This window comes from Pelmatolapia mariae, linkage group LG3_W (assembly GCF_036321145.2).
Source record: "Pelmatolapia mariae isolate MD_Pm_ZW linkage group LG3_W, Pm_UMD_F_2, whole genome shotgun sequence".
Lineage (NCBI taxonomy): Eukaryota > Metazoa > Chordata > Actinopteri > Cichliformes > Cichlidae > Pelmatolapia > Pelmatolapia mariae.
The window spans coordinates 59,697,877-59,714,373 of NC_086229.1; the positions used below are offsets into that span (position 1 = coordinate 59,697,877).

General features: G+C 36.0%; 3 protein-coding genes across 5 annotated transcripts in view; 1 reads left to right on the forward strand and 2 right to left on the reverse strand.

Annotated features, from left to right (window-relative positions):
* The first annotated feature begins 1,147 nt into the window (after positions 1-1,147).
* Positions 1,148-6,926, forward strand: fgb (fibrinogen beta chain). The gene is made up of 12 exons (XM_063469707.1): positions 1,148-1,234; positions 2,444-2,550; positions 2,941-3,043; positions 3,978-4,046; positions 4,259-4,373; positions 4,726-4,832; positions 4,993-5,107; positions 5,229-5,348; positions 5,438-5,560; positions 5,657-5,751; positions 6,108-6,298; positions 6,695-6,926. Exons 1-12 carry the CDS (start codon positions 1,148-1,150, stop codon positions 6,924-6,926), a joined length of 1,464 nt encoding a protein of 487 aa, XP_063325777.1.
* Positions 6,927-7,616: 690 nt separating this feature from the next.
* The window catches only part of LOC134624682 (zinc finger protein 883-like), a 28,870-nt gene continuing 19,989 nt past the window's right edge, over positions 7,617-16,497 (reverse strand). For 2 of the 3 annotated variants that reach the window (XM_063469705.1, XM_063469706.1), the window contains 6 exons: positions 15,631-15,792; positions 14,740-14,812; positions 10,648-10,769; positions 9,279-9,462; positions 9,029-9,174; positions 7,617-8,702 (listed from right to left, as the gene is read on the reverse strand). In XM_063469705.1, the coding sequence (XP_063325775.1) occupies positions 8,352-8,702; positions 9,029-9,174; positions 9,279-9,462; positions 10,648-10,769; positions 14,740-14,812; positions 15,631-15,792 (1,038 nt within the window). In that variant the 3' untranslated portion in view covers positions 7,617-8,351. Of the gene's footprint in view, positions 8,703-9,028; positions 9,175-9,278; positions 9,463-10,647; positions 10,770-14,739; positions 14,813-15,630; positions 15,793-16,497 lie in introns of those variants that run through there. The other variant, XR_010093606.1, reaches the window with a different exon arrangement.
* Positions 12,838-14,150, reverse strand: LOC134624685 (fibrinogen alpha chain-like). The gene has a single exon (XM_063469709.1). It carries the CDS (start codon positions 13,606-13,608, stop codon positions 13,027-13,029), a length of 582 nt encoding a protein of 193 aa, XP_063325779.1. The 5' UTR covers positions 13,609-14,150; the 3' UTR covers positions 12,838-13,026.

Consider the following 16,497-nt stretch of genomic DNA (forward strand, 5'->3'; position numbering starts at 1 on the left):
AGTTAACACACTAACATCATGGAGATATCAATTAATTCCCAAGCCTACTGTGTGGGGATGCTGATCAGTCTCACCCAACAGCTACTATAAAACCACCTGTTTACAATAATAATAACTTTAAAATAACTTAGATTTCTATAGCACCTTTCAAGAAACCCAAGGATTCTTTACACAAGAGTATCTAGTAGTTAAAAAGGCTCGAGGTTAAGTTTTGTTTTGTTGAAGAGGTGAGTTTTGAGAAGTTTCTTGAACGACTCCAATGAGTCTTCCAAGAAAGGTATTGTGACTCTTATATGGGAGAGAGTTCCAGTGGGTGGGGGCTGCCACACTTTAGTACAAAGTAACAATGTACTAAAAACTAGGTTAAAGAACAAAGGTTTTTAATACATTATACTTACTTTGTCTAACAGCACACATTTATGCATGCATGACTCTGTGTTGATATTAGTGATTTCATAACATTGTACAATGTACCCTTTTGGACTTAAACAAATATCAGTTGTTTCAACATCCTAATCTCCAATCAATGCATGACTCACTGCAACTTCTTCGGGAAAACCGTAAAACTGTTCTCACTGTACATTTTCTGCATTTTCCTTTCTGACTAATGAAAACAACAAAAGTAAACAGGAATCAAGGAGAGCTGGGGACAGTTCCCAACACTAAACATTCTTCACACTTCAAAGAATATGTTATATAATTTCTCCTCCTTAATATTATGTTTTTGATATTAAAGGACAGTTGAGTTAAGGCCACTACGTTTCTAACCAATCTGCCACTCCTGAAGCTAAGAATTTCAAATGTTATTTTAAAGCAATGATGTTTTTGCTGCTATCATAACATTGTTCTGAAAAAGTTTCACTAGATAGAAACAGCTTTTTAAAAACACAAGTTACCACATTTTGTGGCATTCTGCCTTTCGGCCCCTTTGCCCTTTTGTTCATTGACATTCCCCAGACTTACCTGGTGTGGCAGTGACTAAGATTGGGTAAACTGTCCCAACAGTTACGGAACAGATCAATATAAGTGGGGGAGGACGCCTACGCATGTGCAGAGATGGAGGATAAATATGTGGTAAAATCAAATGTCTGGGAGAGAAAAGGCAGTTTGGACAGAGTTTGACAAGACTAACTTCATAAAGTACACCATGAAGATACTGCTGTTGGTTTATCTGTGTGTGTATGTCGCCTGGGCACAGGACCTTGACTTTGATAACGAAGAGGACGATGACTTGGTGAGTATATGTCCAAAGTGGAAACATTTTTGTATTACAATCACAAAATTTCTTGATTAATTCCTTTGATGAAATGACATAGTCAATAAAATATATTAAACTTACTTTCATAGTGTATCAGTTAGTTTTTAAAAGAGTGTACACTGTGTAAAGATCTATGTTTAAAATTTCAGCTGTGTTATTAACAAAATATCTACCTGTCTATCTGATATATTATTTTATAAAATACGTTTCTTCATAAATTGAGTCTATTTTTACTGAGAAATGCTGGACTTGGACAAAAATGCATTGCTTGTTTTGTTTTATTTTTATTTATTTATTTATTTTGGTTGGGTTTATCTTTTATTCACTTTGCACATATTAGAACTTCTCAATTCTAATTCTCAATGGTCAAATGGTGCTAAAACATAGATTACACATAATTTTAAAAAAAGATCTAAGTTAGGAGCTAAATTTTTTTTTAAGTTTTACTTTTTCAAAATGTAAATACAGTGCTTACCAAATTTGTCTGACCACCACCGAATGTTTTGAGGTTTTATGCCAGTTATGCCCTAAATTAAGAGTAGTAGTACTGGTAATAACCAGAATCATTTTTTATGCTTATCATATGGTTAATCCACCAGTATGCGTAAAATCTCTAATCAAAATTGTGTTGTTATTGCTAAGATATAATTTTTGGAAAACAATATTGTTGATAGTAATATTTTCCAATATACTGTTTTAGAAAACAAAATATAAGGCACACTATTATTTTATGATCAAGATGACAAGTTTTTGATGGATTTATAAAATATTTGTGCTTCCTCATTTTTGTGACGTGGTCTAATAAATGTAGCATTTTTTAACATGATTTAATTAACCCAGATCTGTAATAATTCCAAATAAATAATCATATTTGTTTATGGCATACATTGTTTCTTTAATTTTAATATTTTTTGTTGTCCAGCATAGTTTTGATAGTATTCTCACTGCCACGATTTGATTTGAAATATGTCTTTAAAAGAACATTTATGAAATGAGAGGAAATCTTTTACTCACAGCAGTTTCTTAAAATCTTCCACAGGCAACACCGGAATCAAATGGAACAGTATGTATAACAAACAATAAAAAATATTGTTCATAATTAAAATATAATTGAATAAAATAATTATATTACATATATTAAATTATCATTCATTACTTTTTCTTTCTTTTTTTCCCTCTTCATAGGTCTCTGGAACAGCTGTAGATGCTCGTGGTCACCGCCCACTACAAAAGGGCAGGGAGACCTTCACTGGAAATAGATATGCCCCTCCTCCTGTCAGCGGCGGTAGCAGGTAGAGCATTTTTTTAAAATAAAAGAAATAAAAACAATGAAAAGAAACAAAATCTAATGCAGCCATCTTTATGATATAGATGAAATGTAATTAAATCTTACAAGTATAAAATTGGCAATAAAATTTAATTAATAATAAAATTTTGTGAAATACAGCAAAATGGCTTTGTTTTGAGTTTTTTTTAAGACTTGATACACTTGATTTAATACAGCATAAGCATTTTATATTTGTTATAGCTGTCCTTTGGAGCTCATGCACAATATACCATATGGCAGGATGTGGTCTGCGGTGCCACTGTAGGGGAGGCGGACGAATAAATACAAATACAAATAACGCCTCACCAGCATATTTGTGTTTTTTGTGTGTATTTTATTATTTTTTTTAATTAAGGTATCGTGGGCGCCCCACTCCTGCTCCAGTTGGTGGCCGACAGATCCAGGAGAAAGTTGAGCAGCCCGATGCAGGAGGATGTACACATGCTTCAGAGGAAATGGTAAAAAAAAAGAAAAAAGATAACAAAAACACACATACAATTAAATATGGGCCAGTCGTCTTAGGTGATGTCAGGACCAGGACCAGCAACCACAATTGCTGAAAAGAAAAGTTACTGTACTGGAGTTTAGTTAACTAAACAAAATGAATTAACACAATATATTGCATAGTTACAAAATGTAACAAAATAGCTTTAATTGATACAAATAGCTCCAATATAAATATCCCAGTATATTGCACAACTATACAGACATTAAGGTGCCCCTGCTATTTTCCTGTCATACTGTACTTTGATATTTTCTCTGTAGAGGATGTGCAGATAGTGAGGATATGTAACTATTTGAGTGTGTACTTGTGTTTTAGATGGAAGTATGGAATGAAATGTAAAAAGTGCTAATTTTAGTCTTCAGTTTATTATGAATGTACAAATAAGAAGAAACATTTAAAAGTCAAGACTGTAGTCCACAGTAAAATACCACCACCATTTCACTACACGGTTTGAAGACAAGTATTACTTGAAAAACATGAAAAATAAGATGCAAAGTCTGCCACAATTAGATGATCAATGCTTGCAGTTCGTCTTCCATGCAAACTATGGGATAACCGCAGAAAGAAAGCACCATATGCCTATTTGTGACCAGGTTCATCTAGCTGAAAACCAGCAGTTTCCATCAAAACTCTGCCAGCTGTCCAAAGAATGCACAATTTGCTCTATTTGCTGGTAGTGTTCAGGGGGTCTCCATTTTGGCTCCACGTCTGTGTGACTGGGGTGTTCTTGGGAAACTTTTAATTGCCAATGTTAGATGTAGTTTTTATTGCCTTTAAGTTATATCAATAAGCTACTTTGAAGTCAGAAAATTAGAACAAAGCCAAAGAACATGTATTTTAGTGAGTCAAGATAAGTTAGCTTAACTTGTTTTCCTTTTGTCCATCAGGGTGTTTTGTGTCCCACTGGCTGCGATCTAAAGACCACATTGCTGAAGCAAGAGAGGAATGTCAAGAGGGTAAACCAAACTTATGCAATCATTTAAAGGGCGGTTGTTGTCATCTTTGAGATCTTTCCAAGCAAACATTTTCAAAAATGTTTGCAGCCATGATAAGCACAATAAGGTTTGGTTTGGATATGAGTTTAAACCAACTATGGGAAATCATTTGCTTTGTGAAAAGACTAAGTTCAGCCTCCAGTATTTTTGATTTTTCTAACTGTTTTACACAGAGCATTGCAGAACTCAAGCCTCAGGTGAATGATTTGTCTCGGTCCTCCAACACTGTCTTCAACTACGTCAATGGCATATCCAACTCGCTGAGGGAGAGGCAAAGAGTATCTAACGGTGCAAAAGAAATTTGCAATATAGCACTATAAATGTAAAAAATAAACAAAGGTTATTTACAACTATTACCTAATTTAATTAATTTGTACTTAGATTACATTATATTAATTCTAACTAATTGCCAGTAATTCTATGAGTGTTACAAGTTAATGAAAAAAAAAGAATGAAATACAGTGAATCAAATCTAATTAAATACACTTTTTTTTTTAGAAAGGAAGCAAAAAAAGTTTCCATGGTAACAAATAAACACTATTCCTTAATACTAGTGGTTTCATTAAAAAGGCCTGCCTTAAAATTATATATGAGAATGTGAAATGCTGAACATGTTTTTTCTATTTCCTTGTACTCTTAGACAACAGCAGGGTAGTTAGTCAGTACACCGACCGAGTGGAGGAACAGCACGCCTACATCAAAGAGATAGTGGATACTGTGTTCCCTTCCAATATCAGAGTATTGCAGGTAAATAAGAAGTGACATAGTAGTATACATATAATAGTATAATTATAATAATGTGGTGTGTCTATCAGTTTAGGAACCATATAGACTTTATACGACAGAAAATGAGAACAAAAACAGTACAATCACCCTTGTTCTAAAGTATAACATGTCATGACTCCAGGGGGTCCTGGACAAGATCAAGCTGAAGATCCAGAAGCTGGAGAAGGCCATCCAGGCCCAGAGGGATGAGTGCAAGACGCCGTGCAAGACTAAATGTCCCATACCAGTAGTTTCTGGTAAGAAATGCCAAAAGAAGTTAGAGAGAGGTCACTTGCTGTAAACTCAAACGCTTAAGACTATCATGACCTGAATGACTTAGTAGCTCCACAGATGTTAAAGCTTTTTCTTTTGTTTTAGGTAAAGAGTGTGAGGACATCTTCCGTCGGGGAGGAGTAGATTCCCAGATGTATATGATCCAGCCTGATGCCTTTTACCCTCCATACAAGGTTTTCTGTGATCAGGCCTCCCAGAATGGAGGTGAGACTTTACTTTGATCATTACTGTGATATAATGGTTTTCAGTTAAGGTTTGTCTTTTTTAGATTTCTTTTTTAAATTTGTTCCCAGGATGGCTTCTTATCCAGAATAGGCTTGACGGCAGTGTTGACTTTGGTCGACGCTGGGACGAATATCGCCGTGGATTTGGAAATATTGCTTTTGATTCTGGCAAGGGTCACTGTGCGACTCCTGGTAAGACAGTTAAAACACAAGACAAAAATGTACTCTAACCTTTTCTTAATGGTTACTGTAATAGCTACTGTAATATACCTTTTTACATGCCTACAGGTGAATACTGGCTGGGTAATGACCGTATCAGTCAGCTGACTAAGATGGGTCCAACTGAGGTTCTCATCGAGATGGAGGACTGGACAGGAGCCAAGGTGAGCTTTTAAGGGGATTGGCAGGTGCGAGAAATGATCATAGGATTAGTGAAAAAGTTTAAGCATGATAATTGTAGACTCCTGTGAATTTTAAATGTAGAAATTTGTTTATTTGATAATAAAGCAAATTGTGTACAGTTTTGAATTGCTGATCTAAAAAAAAGAAGCAATTTCCAAAAAAAATATTTTGGAATTTAGGAAATTGGAATTTGCATTAATGGTTAGGGTCTAATAGTTAATTATCAGTAAGACATGAATGCAATATTACATAAATATTTACAAGTGTTTTCACCTACTCCTTCTAATGACTATGTCAGTTAGGAATTAAATTAAAACTGGTTTCTGCTTTTAATCAGGTCCATGCCCAGTACAACCAGTTCACTGTCCAATCAGAGACATCCAACTACGTGCTTGCTGTTGGTGGTTATTCTGGTAATGCTGGCAACTGTTTCCTGGAAGGATCTCTTGAGCTCTTTGGTGAAAACCGTACTATGACCATTCACAATGGCATGATGTTCAGTACCTACGACAGAGACAACGACAACTGGTAGGTATCCTAAAAAAAGTAAATAATAAATTATTACTTAAAATATAAATACTAGAATACTAGCTGTCATAGCTAATTATCCTGTTACTAAAATGTAAAGAAATCAAGCCCATCTTAGCATTTTGGATGACCCACAAATTTACACAACTCAGTCTGTTAAATATGTTTAAAAGGATTTTGATTGCTTTAACACCCCTCTATAAACTAAATGTGGCAGTAGTTAATACATCTACCAGCATCTGAATGTAATATAATTAATAATAACAATAGTAAAAATATAATGATAAATAATAAATATGTAATAGTATGTAATAAACGTAAATGGTAATAACTCAGATTTAGAATTTTTCAGAAATATCACATTTTAACTTTACTCTTCTTGTCCGTACCAATCAGGACCCCTGGTAATCCCACCAAACAGTGCTCCAAGGAGGATGGAGGTGGCTGGTGGTACAATCGCTGCCACTCAGCCAATCCCAATGGGCGGTACTACATTGGAGGAGCCTACACACGACAGATGGCCAAGCATGGCACAGATGATGGTGTGGTGTGGATGAACTGGAAGGGCAGCTGGTACTCGCTCAAGGCTATTAGCATGAAGATCAGGCCTTACTTTGCCTCCAGATAATCCAAGAGTGTTGATGCACATAACATATAAAAGAAGGTGCCAAAATAAATGGTATATGACATGCAGATTTACAAATAACTAACACTAAGTGTCAATAAACTGTAACGAGAACTAAAAAACAAGGCTATAATAATGCAGGAGCAATGCAAGTATTAAAAATATGTTGGGGATGTCAGATAAACTTGTTACCAACAAAAGTAAGAGAAAAAACCTAATTAGTTGTGAGTAAATATGCTGCAATCTGTCCTTTTTTGTTATGTGTGACAACTATAAGGATGAGTTGATGCAAACTGTCCTCCACTACTCAATAAACACATTGAGGAACATATTATATTGTTTGTGTTGGTTATTTCACCTAAGAAACAAAAATGTCTTTTTTATTTAAATGTTCTTTTGCTTAAACACTATGAGTACTTCTGTGACATAAATAAGACAAATCTGGCACCATTGGAATCGTCTGCTCATTTTTGCTGCATACCAAGAAAACTATTAAAGGATTTATGTGACAATGAATTAAATGTAAAAACATTGATTATTTAAATTTTGCAAGTTTTGGAGTTTAAAGTTTTCATTATAATTGACAGGGATGATATCCAGTCATCCAGTAAACTCAAGTAAACATAAATACAAACAAAATTGGTTATCAGAAACTATTTAATAAAACAGAATAAGGATACAATGGATAGCAACTTGTAACCATTCAGACAGCATTTTCACTTACACAAATAAAATTTAGTAAGTTACATACAGCAATGACTGCACAGCGAGGGTAAAGTAATAGTTTTATTGCCTAATCATGGAGTTTGTGAGATAAATAACAGAGGACCAAACAGGAGTGCAGTGTCTGGATAATGAATGGAGGTAACAGGAGAATTTCTCAGGTTTAAAAGATGGCACAGAATTAGTAATACTGTCTACTCCCATCATCCTTTGAAAAAAGCACAGTCCACCTCTTCAATGTAATAACACAAGCTAGCTTTTGCTTGTGAGGTGTATTGTCTTGCCTGACAAGGCAGATGCTGCCAAATGTGGGAGTGTGCTGTGGGTGTGTTTAGGGAGATGTCACAGTAACATCCAATAATACCTTGACTCAAAGTTTCCCAGCAGAACACAGATTGCATTATTCACGTTTAACTGTATTTAAATTCACCGAAAAGCTTTTTTTCCCATTGTTTTTTAATCAAAAATGCCCCTGGATTGAACTGTAAAACAGCCTGTTATAAATCAGAGTTATTCTTCATGTTATCTCATCTGTTCATATGACATGCCACTGAAAAATATGGAAAAGACTAGCACACAAACTACTCACATTGCTGATCCAAATATAAACTGAAACTATAGCTAAACTTTGCAGATGAAAAAAAATAATGGTTATTTAAATAACAAGATTACAATGTGCTTCCTTATTTTCTGTCAGCCCCATATTCAATTAAACCTTTCTACATGATTGTGATCATTTACATCCTCTGACCCCTCCAGTAGCTCCTCCAAAATTATCTGATTCTGTTCAATGTCCTCAAATTGGGTCAGTAGTTCTTTCTGGACTGTCGGGATCGTCTTGTATCCTTCAGCTGGTTCTGGGACTATGTCTATAGGCTGGAGCTTAATATGTGGGATGCCTGTAGGAGGTAAAGGTGCTTTGGCTCTTCTGTTTAGAGTCTTGTCCATGTCTTCCATGTGAGTTTGAAGGATGTGATAATCGGGATGATCAATGCCAAATGGCAGCACAGACTGGCAAGAACCGCGACAGGCTCGTAGCTTCATGTCAATGTCCACCTGGCAACAAAAACAAGTTGAATAAGCAGTTATTCAAGCAACAATTACCATAAAGAACAAAAAACAAAGTAAGAAAACTTACTGTCTGAAATGTGTTTCTTTGCATTAGAGGACAATAATGCCATTTATGAAATAGCATTTCATAAATACTAACTACACTGAGTTGTTTAATGTGTCAAATATAAAATGAAATGTTTTAGGGCACTAATTTAAAACATTGCAGCAATCACTGTCAGAAGAACAAGTCATAATCAACAAGTCATAAATGTAAATACAGTCAAACCATTGCACAGTCGACCAATCAACAGTATTTGTTTATGTCTTACCTCTGTTCGATATAGCTCCTCTATCTGTTTCTGCAGTTTGCTAATCAGTTTTTTCATCTGTTGGGACAGACTGGTTGATCGTGTCTGTAGCGACGTGAAATTTCTGCCCAATTCTTCTGCTTGTTCCACGAATTTCAGCTTAGACACTAGAGATGAAATTCTGCATTAGTAACTCAGCATTACTTTAGTAAGTATTTACTAATTATTTTATCCACAACCACAAATCCAAACATCCCCAAAGAGTCTTAACTGTATCTGCTGACGATGACTCGCCGGTTAAAGTTGTATATGTGAGTCATTGTAGTCATGGACTTCTCTGTTGCATCTTCATACATCTGTGCTGTTTTACACACCTCCCGCAGTTTTCTTTCCACTTTGTTTTCCATCTGTGAGATCAAACCTTGGAGTCTGCAGCCAGACGGGCATTTAGAAAACTTTGGAGAAGGACAAGAGAACAGGTCAGGTTGGCAGTGCATCATAGTAACAGGTCATTCTGAGTTATCATGAAGTGAACAACAACAAAAAAAGCATCTTATTTACACTTTGCCTTTTAGATTTTTCAGAGTAATGCTAGTAAAGTGGTAGCACAGTGCTGGGTTGAAATAATTCAAATAATTAGACAACTGTTAATTAAGCCATGTTATAGGACTGTCCTTCATAACAATCAATTGTTATCAGTGGTGCCAGAGTATTCATGAATTATACTAATAACACTTAGTTCAAGTGTTATTCAAGAGTTCAAGAAAAAATTCAAACGTTAAAGAAATCTATCCAAATTCTTTACCAGCTTTGAAATTTAGTCTACATCTTGCCAGCTGTTGGATGTGTGCCAGTGCATGGGTTACAGATAAAACAAACTGGAATTGATTGAAACAATTTCATTATTGCCATTTTTCTCAAATTACTTGGCTTAATGGTCAATGTGGTTATTCCTTTTTAGGAAGAAGAGGGGGTGTTTTGCTTTTATTCTAGGATGTGTAACTGTAATAATAACCCCACTGATCTCAAACAGGGAAGGATATCAGAACAGCTGTAGTTGCTGCTTAAACCTTTTGACTGATGTATTTTAGATTGTGATCCCTGACAACAAAAGCAAGATAAAAAGTACTTTAGGTGTGCTAGTTTAAGTTTGTGAGCAATTGTGTAATAATACGTAAGTGGACTGAAACTGTTTAAATTCTACCAGTAATCAAGAGTAAATCCTGGTTTCAATTCAAAGTTTTTGTAGATGTCATCTGTGCGCTTTGCACTTAGGCTAAAGGTGGCTGCTAGTGCAAGGTGATTTTCTGCTTATTGGTTTATGAGACTGAGCAAGTCAATAAATGCTGGTTTGCTGGTTTTCTAACATAGTTACCTCTTAGTATGGCTGGCCACCTTTGGCTAAAGCTGTCATGTGGTGGTCAAGAGTACTGGTACACCAAAACCCAAGTGCCCTCTTTCTCTCAAAGAGGGCACTTGGGTTGGTTTCCCTCATGTTTTCTGTGAATTGTTTTTTTATTTCAGCTCAAGAAACTCAAATTATTTTCACATCCTGATATTATAATGTTTTAAACTAGCAAATAATTTTCTTTATAGTACTCATCAATAGAGTTGTATTTATGTGCTTGTATGCTTCTTACCCAGTCATCATCTAAACACAGCGGGATCTCTAGTTTTGCTTGACATTGCTGCTTCCTGTACATCTGGGTTGCACTGGGGGACTGTCGGCCATCTTCATTCTGCTGTTTGAACCTAATACACACTGTAGAGAGGAAAAAAAAAGTCCATCTTCAACTGTGCTCTAATTCAAATAGGACAGTACAAACAAAAATGTGATTTGCGTGCACTTTCTTGTGTTTATTTTGTGTCACTGATGGAACTTGTGGACTGTACAAAGATCAGTAACTTCAGGGTTGTTATTTAACATTTCCACATGAAAAACAAGCACAAAATCAATAATAGTTATGAAACTGTGAGGTGGAAATGGATAACCTTTGGCTCTATGGATAAAAAACACATAAAAGATGACTTTCCAATGTCCTTATCACCAGGCCAGAGATAAAAACAATTACCATAAAAACTAATTACACAAAAAACATGAGAATGTTACAGTTAAAATGTAATGTAGATCCTGTTGTTATGATGCATACTAGTCTGCGCTAGACCACATTGGTGCTTTTATTTTTAATGCCCTCTATGGGTTATATACAGTATCACAGGTGTTGCTAGTCACAGTTGGTATTTAAATAGTTGATTCTTATATAGAGCTTTTCTACTCTCTCGGAGCACTCAAAGCACATTTTCATTTAAATCAGTTCAAATAAATTGTTTACTAAGACAGAGTGCCTTGGTTACTTTCACAGTTGTATGTCTCATTTAATTGTTATTTATAGGCAAATAAACTGAATGTGCCATTTTTATACTGAAATTTGAGCTGTCACACTGAACAAAAAATAATTAATTGACATTCAAGAATCAATTTTTTTTTGTTCATGTTCATGTATGCAAGTGAAATAACTGCTATCTGGCATCTTAATCATAATATAAGGATGCACTTTATTATATGGTTTTATGCTTTTGTTTAAAAAAATAAATTTTAAAATTCATGGATAACAATATTTTAGCATTAGAAATATAATTTTGATTTGAGTTTGCACATACCGAGGGATTAACCATTTAAGAAACATGAGAAAGATTCTCGTTATTATAAATACTTTTAATTTAGGACAGCTTTGCCTTACAATGTGAAGTGCCTTGAGGCAACTGCTGTGTTATTTGGTGTTATATAAATAAAATTGAATTGAATTGAATCTAACAAAAAAAAAAACATTGGGTGACAGTCTAATAAATGTATTAAGCCATCTATATGTGAGATTTTAGTTATTACTTTTAAATGAAAACACTGACTTTGTTCCTTTAGAAATCTGAGGACTCAGTATTTCGAAGCATGGATCGAAGAATGTGATACTGTTACAAGTTTCAGGGTTTAAAACAAAGGGATACTCAGATCACCTTTATAGAATGACTTGTGCATAACATTTTTAATGCCTTCTGAATACTTTTTCTTATTTTCTGTAATATTACTTTATCACTATCTTGTTTTCATGTTTTCACATTCATGTTGTTTAATCTTGTAATCTTTATGTAGTTCCTGTTGTTTTGATGCCTAAATTCAGCAATGCACATTGCCATATAAATCTTTTTAATTATTATTATCATTAGTAGTAGTAGTAGTATTTCTTGCACTATATCATAATGTGTAAGAACTTTTTGTCACCAGTTCCTTGTGTACACACATTCTACAATACTTGTTTCTTGCACAGAGTTCAACTTGCTTGTTATGTGTGTTAACACGTCATCATCAACCCAGCAACTATAAGAAGGAAGGAAGACAACATAATAATAAATACAATTCATCAAACACAGAATGACTTAGCATGGTTAACTGCTTAACTTTTTAGCTGCAATCTTTGACACTATAAACTAGACATACACATTCAGGATATTTTTAACATATACTTTGTATTACTCACATTATGAAATAATATATCCTTATATTGTGCTTCATTTTTAAAATATTAATAGTAAAGTGAGTGCCAGTTATACATACAGTCTATAAGAGCATATAAATACTCCTAATTATCGGTTATTTTACATGTGGTTTATTACTCTGCAACCATGTGGTTTAATATTTTGATAGATTTCATAGATATTTTCTATCTTTAAGTTTCAATTCAATAAGGTTAAACTCAAGTTATTTATTTAGTGGGAAATGAGAACACAAACCACAGTGAGTAAAGTGAACACTGAGTCTTTATTGATTGAGCAGAGTTCAGTGGTTGAGAAACACGAAAAACATTGGGTCACTGCAAGAACATTGGACTGGTAGTGCTAACAAAAGGATCAATACTGTTTACACAGCATGCTCACATACAGAAAGTACGTATTGCACAGATATATTGATTCTACCTTTGGTTTTTGTCCTCTGGTTTTTATCTATTCACCTGTTTTTTCACCTGTTAAAAAGCAGTTGGTCGGATAAACATCCGAACAGTTTTCAGGCTGTAATTTGCTGGTTTGTATGTCATCCACACAACTCCATTCTCAGTTCCATATGGGATGTTTGTTTTGGGGTCATATGTGCCTTTATAATAAATACCGTTTAAATTAGCTGACTGGCAGCTATTGTACCACCACCCACCCCCATAAATCTCTGCACAATTATGCTCCGATCTATCGTTATCTTTGTCGAAGGTGCTGAATTTCATCCCATTGTGGGATAAATCAGATGCTTTTGGCATTAATAGAGCATCCCCAGCATCCCCGCTGTATGTGGAGACATGCAGCGGGTACCCCTCCTCCTCTGATCCTACCCGTATAGTGTACTCTGCACTGGCTACACCACCTTCCCAGTCCTCCAGTTCAACTTTCAGCATAGTCTCACTTTCATTACTTAGCAGGTGGAGGTTCTGGTTGCCTAACCAAAACTCGCCTTTGCCCTGAGTGTCCACTGATCCAAACCCATTGCGGTATTCAACCCAGCTGCGGTTGAAGCTGAGTGCACCACTCTCTCGCTGCTGGACTAACAACCACCCTCCCATAATACCCTCCTGCTGGCAGTAAACATCCACTATTGCCTCAGAGTTGGTGCCGCCAGGTTTGATCTTAAACAGGCCATTTGTTTCCCCATTCAGATGGTTCTGGTAGATTTCGACGCAATCTGTAAACAGAGAGGGGCATACCGCAAACCGCGAGTTAGCGTGGACTGGCTAAAACGGACACTTCACTGACAAAAGCTAAACTTGCTGGCAGTCGATTCCTCATCTCCTGATCACTATGCAAAACACTCTTTTGTGGCAAATAAGTCTGTGGCTAGCAGGAGGGATGTGGGTGGTGATATTTTCAGGATTTTTGGAGAGTTTGGTTAATCGCTAATCAGGAATTTGTTAATTGGTAAACTATTGATGAGAAATATGTTTTTATCAAATGTATTATATGGGAAATCTGAAAATCTTTAAACTCCAGAAACAAACAACAAAAAATGTTGTATTCACTTATCATTTTGGTACATAGGGCTAGCTAGCAAGCTAGCTGATGCTAATGCATGCTATCTAGCTACTCATTTTCTTCTTGGCTTTGTATATTTTACTCCAGGTCAGTTTCAGTACCTTTTCCTACATAATCGGCCTGGCGTTCGATTCGTGATCCGGCCTTCACACTCCTGGCGTGAAAATCAGGAACATCATCTTCTGTATTGTCAGTCAGAAATGCGCCAAGGTCGATCCCGACATCAGAGTCGAATGGATCGCTAAACCCAGTTTTGGTATTTCCAGAGACGCTGCCCTTAGTGCTGCCGAGATGTACGGTCTTGGTGGAGCCAGTAGAAGAGGATGAAGATGTATGGCTGAGAGAGGGGAACAAGGAGCTTATCCCACCCTTGGTGAAGTCTCCTGTCACCTGGCATCCGGGTCCTCCTTCTATCACCTCCTCCGTCCTTTCCACTGGCCCATCGCTTGTATGAACCACAGTTGTTCGGGTTCTCTTGGTGCAGGTGATGGTTTTGGTGGACACATGACTTGTACTGGGTTGGCTGAGGCTATGCGACCCTCCACCCAAACCAAACGTGTCCGCGTCGCCACGTCCTCTAATCTCAGTGATAGATTTAGATGATGTGGAAGAAGTGGACGATGAAGATGAGGAGGATGAGGATGTAGACGAAGAGAAGGAAGTACCTGGGACCTTGGAAACAGTTGCTGGGGATGAGCTAGAGCCTTCCTCTTCCAGGACCAAATGGACAGTCCTCACCTAGAAAAAGGAAAAGAAAAAAACTCTTAAGGAATATTGGTTCAGTGAAAGTTCGTTTTTATACAAATATAGAGCAATATTAACAGAATTTGATGAAATGATAGATCCTGCTCAAGAGGGAGAATGGTTTCCAACTTCCAGAAGGTCAGTGACTCAATAGCTGCTTCTTGCTTGAGAAGTCCCTGACATTTTTTTCGTGGTGCCATAAGAATTCCCAATAAATGTTTGTGAAACATAAAAGCCTAAAGTTTCCAAACATACAGTACAGTTAACCAAATAAGAACCACAAACCAAAAGGAATCAAATTTTAGGGTATTTAAAATTAAATTGAATTGAACTAAATGCTGTCAAACTTATCAAAAAGACTAAACTGTCAATAACAAATGTCAGTTGATATCAAAATTTGATATGTCTGCTTCCTCTGGGTCTTAGAACTCCACTAGTGGGCAATCCAAGGGGACAAAAAGTGCTCCAAAGTAGCATAAAACAATCAAACACTAGCTCACTGGTGCAAGATGTAAACAATGGGAAGCATTTACTTAAGATTTCCATCAATCACTGCATCACCGCTTAGAGTAGGATGAACATTTTAGCCACATGGTAAAGATGCATAGTTTTAGAAACGAGGCGCTTAGCTTTCAGAGAATGTCAACTGAAGGCAATTTTGGCCTTATCTCTCTCCTATTGTAAGATTTCCATTTGAAGTGCATGAAAACGCCATATTAATAGTTATTTTTGAATATACCTCTAAACCTGAAAAGTTACCAGCAACGTAATGCTTGTTAAGAGATGAAATCTAAATGTGACGGCTCTCTTACATCAGGGAACATGTCTGCAGTCTGCTGTCCTGCTGCTCCTTCAGTGTCCCTGGATTTGAAGACGCTATCCACAACCATTTCCCTTAGCGGCCTGCTCTTCATCACGTGCAGCGTCCCCACAGTCTCGACATTCTGGGGTGCCTGGGAGTCTAACTGCTGGACCTGGAAAGACAGACAGAAAGAGAAGTTCACAACCTAATGTTGGGAAAAATTCAATTGTCAGTAGAATGACAAACACAAATCTTACACAAAAATATCTTTTTATTAATTCGGAAAAAAATGAATATAAAAATGGTCACAACTAAATATTTTGACTTTTTAACAAATATTACTTTTTCTGTATCTTTGAATTTATTACCTTTCAAAAAAACAGCCAATAAAAACATTCTCTTTGGTTGTTTTATTTCTAATGTTATCTCCTAAAATAGTGTATTTCTCAATGATGTTTTGGCTTGGTGGGATGAGCAGGTGACCATATCCTGTATGATTACAGTGGCCGAACTGGGTTTGAGTCCGACCCGTAACCCTTTAAACTTTAAACCACTTTTAACAGATGTAAAGTAACAAATTTATTTTGGTGACAAAAGTAATGGCAAACTGCAAATGGGTGAAAACTGTGAAGACTCATTGCCAGTTATAACAAATTATTTAAGTTCTTCATGTCAAGGGTGGCGCAAGTTATTAAGTTTTGGGGGCAATTACAGTTCTGCCATGTAGGTTTGGGAAGCTTTTTTTCTGTAAATAAATGAGATCATCATTTAAAAATAGGAAAAAGAAGTATTTTCCGAGGTTATCTCTATTGGTCAATAAAATGTGACAGATATGCAAAAACCTAAGAAATTGTGAGAGGGGAAATTACTTGGACTT